The sequence below is a fragment of the Mandrillus leucophaeus genome, unplaced genomic scaffold (genome assembly GCF_000951045.1).
Source record: "Mandrillus leucophaeus isolate KB7577 unplaced genomic scaffold, Mleu.le_1.0 Scaffold338, whole genome shotgun sequence".
NCBI classification, from domain to species: Eukaryota; Metazoa; Chordata; class Mammalia; order Primates; family Cercopithecidae; genus Mandrillus; species Mandrillus leucophaeus.
The window spans coordinates 3,370,826-3,373,214 of NW_012103565.1; the positions used below are offsets into that span (position 1 = coordinate 3,370,826).

General features: G+C 46.2%; 1 protein-coding gene across 1 annotated transcript in view; it reads right to left on the reverse strand.

Annotated features, from left to right (window-relative positions):
- The window catches only part of CDADC1 (cytidine and dCMP deaminase domain containing 1), a 49,751-nt gene extending 49,513 nt beyond the window's left edge, over positions 1 to 238 (reverse strand). The window contains exon 1 of the mRNA XM_011988789.1: positions 214 to 238. Coding sequence (XP_011844179.1) covers positions 214 to 220 — 7 coding nt within the window. The 5' untranslated portion in view covers positions 221 to 238. The remainder of the gene's footprint in view (positions 1 to 213) is intronic.
- Positions 239 to 2,389: the final 2,151 nt, after the last annotated feature.

Sequence of the window (2,389 nt, forward strand, 5' to 3'; positions counted from 1 at the left end):
AGAGGGGTTAAAAAGTCACACTTCAAAAGCCGGTGCGACCGAGCCGAGCGGTTCTGGCGACTGAGGAGGGGACACGGAGAGGGCGAGCAGGAGACATCCAGAAGCAGCAGGGGAGGCAAAGAGGTGCAGACAAGGAATCTGGAGTTCAATGACGGGAGACGCACAGGACAGAGCGAAAGGTAGGGTGGCGGGAGCAGGGTCCGGGACACTCACCGGTCATGCTGCCAGTCTGGGTGCTAACTGACCGCCCGGCCCTCGCGCTCTCCAGATTTTGCATCTGCCCAGCTTCTTTCATCCCAAACCTAGCGTCCTCTGCTGCCAAGGAAACCTCTCCCAGTCAGACATGATCTTGGCCTCAGCGTCCCCGCCTCTCGCCTCCTCTCAGCAACTGTAAGGCAATGGCCCACTAGGCGCAGCCAGATGACGCCTCAAGCTTGACCGCCACTTCAGGGCTCCTCGTGTGACGTCATAGAGAGGTGGGGCTGCGGCGCCAGAGGGCTGCCCCTCGGCCGGTGACCGAGTTGATAAGCACCGAGTTGGTAAGCACCGAGCTGTAAATCGCTTGAGACCTGTATTTCGTTGTGTCGTTGGTTTTGCCAAGTAAGGTCACTTGAGGATTTCTTGGCTCGAGGTCCCAGGTTGCGCAGACTCTGACTGCATCGAGTTGAGAATTTTGGTCAGAATGTTAAAGTGGAAACCTACCCCAGGCTATCATGGTCAGTGTTTTAGAGAACTTCGTGGGTGGGGGTGTGGAGCGGGGCGGTCCAGGATGTTCTGTCATCAGAGACTGGCGGATTCTGGGGAACTTAGTGCCGTGGAACACAGCAGGGACCTTCTGCTTCTCATCAAGAACATGAAGACGTTGAGAGGTGGAATTGTAACAGGGCAAAAGGTGAGAGGAGGCAGTAGGAACTATTTTGTTTTTAATTTCTAACGTCTAGTTTATTTCCACAAAACATCTGTATCATACCAGTTCTTTGAAATTGGTTCAGACTTGTTTCATGGCCTAGATCAGCACTGTCCAGTAGAACTTCCTGTAATATTCTATATCTGCACTGTCCAGTATGGTAGCCACCAGCCACATGTGGCTATTGAGCATCTGAAATGTGACCAGTACAACCAAGGAACTGCCTTTTTAGCTTCATTTAGTTTTAATTAATTTACATTTTAAGTAGTGACATGTGACTATTGGCTACTATTGTATTGGACAACATCACTCTAGACTCTCCTCTTGGAATTCCTATTAGGTATCGGTTAAACCGTCTGAGGTTTTAAATTATTATTTTTAAAATATTCCATCGTTTTGTTTCTCTGAGCCACATTCTGGCTAATTTCTTCAGATCTATCTTTCAGCTTGCTGTTTATTTCTTTGGCTGTGTAGAATTTTTTCTAATTCGCCTATTCTGGGCTCTTCAGGTGATTTGACTATATCCAGAGAACTCCATTCTGCACCTTTCCTGAGGTCTAGACTTTGTTGACAGTGCTTTCATGGCAATTAACACTAAGGCTTAAAGACAGGGCATGGACTAGGGGAAAATATGTGCAAATCACGTGTCCAACAAAGGACTCATATCCAGAATATATAAAGAACCATATAAACTCAGAGTAAGTAAATAAACAGTCCAGTTAGAAAATGGATCAAAGACTTGAATAGTCATTTCACCAAAGAAGATATACAGATGGCAGATAAAAATGTAAAACAGTGTTCAGTGTCATTAGCCATTAGGGAAATGCATATTAAAACCACAATGAGATTCTACCGCACATCTATTAAAATGGCTAAAATAACAAGTACTGACAGCACTAAATGCTGGTGAGGATGCAGAGCAACCAGATCTCTCATACATTGCTGGTAGGACTATAAAATGGCATAATCACTCTGTAAAACAGTTTGACAGTTTCTTATAAAGTTGCACATATGCTTCTTATATCACCCAGCAATGACACTCCTGGGTATTTATCCTAGACAAACCAAAACTTATGTTCAAACAAAACTCTGTACATGAATGTCATGGTGGCTTTATTTTTAATAGTCAAAAACTGAAAACAGTCCGGGTGTGGTGGCTCATACCTGTAATCCCAGCACTTTGGGAGGCCGAGGCCGGTGAATCATGAGGTCAGGAGTTTGTGATCAGCCTGGGGAACATGGTGAAACCCCCGTCTCTACTAAAAAATACAAAAAAATTGACCAGGCGCGGTGGCTCACACCTGTAATCTCAGCACTTTGAGAGGCTGAGGCGAGCAGATCACGAAGTCAGGCGATCAAGACCATCCTGGCTAACATGGTGAAACCCCATCTCCACTAAAAATACAAAAAATTAGCCGGGCATGGTGGCAGGCACCTGTAGTCCCAGCTACTCAGGAGGCTGAGGCAGGAGAATGGCATGAA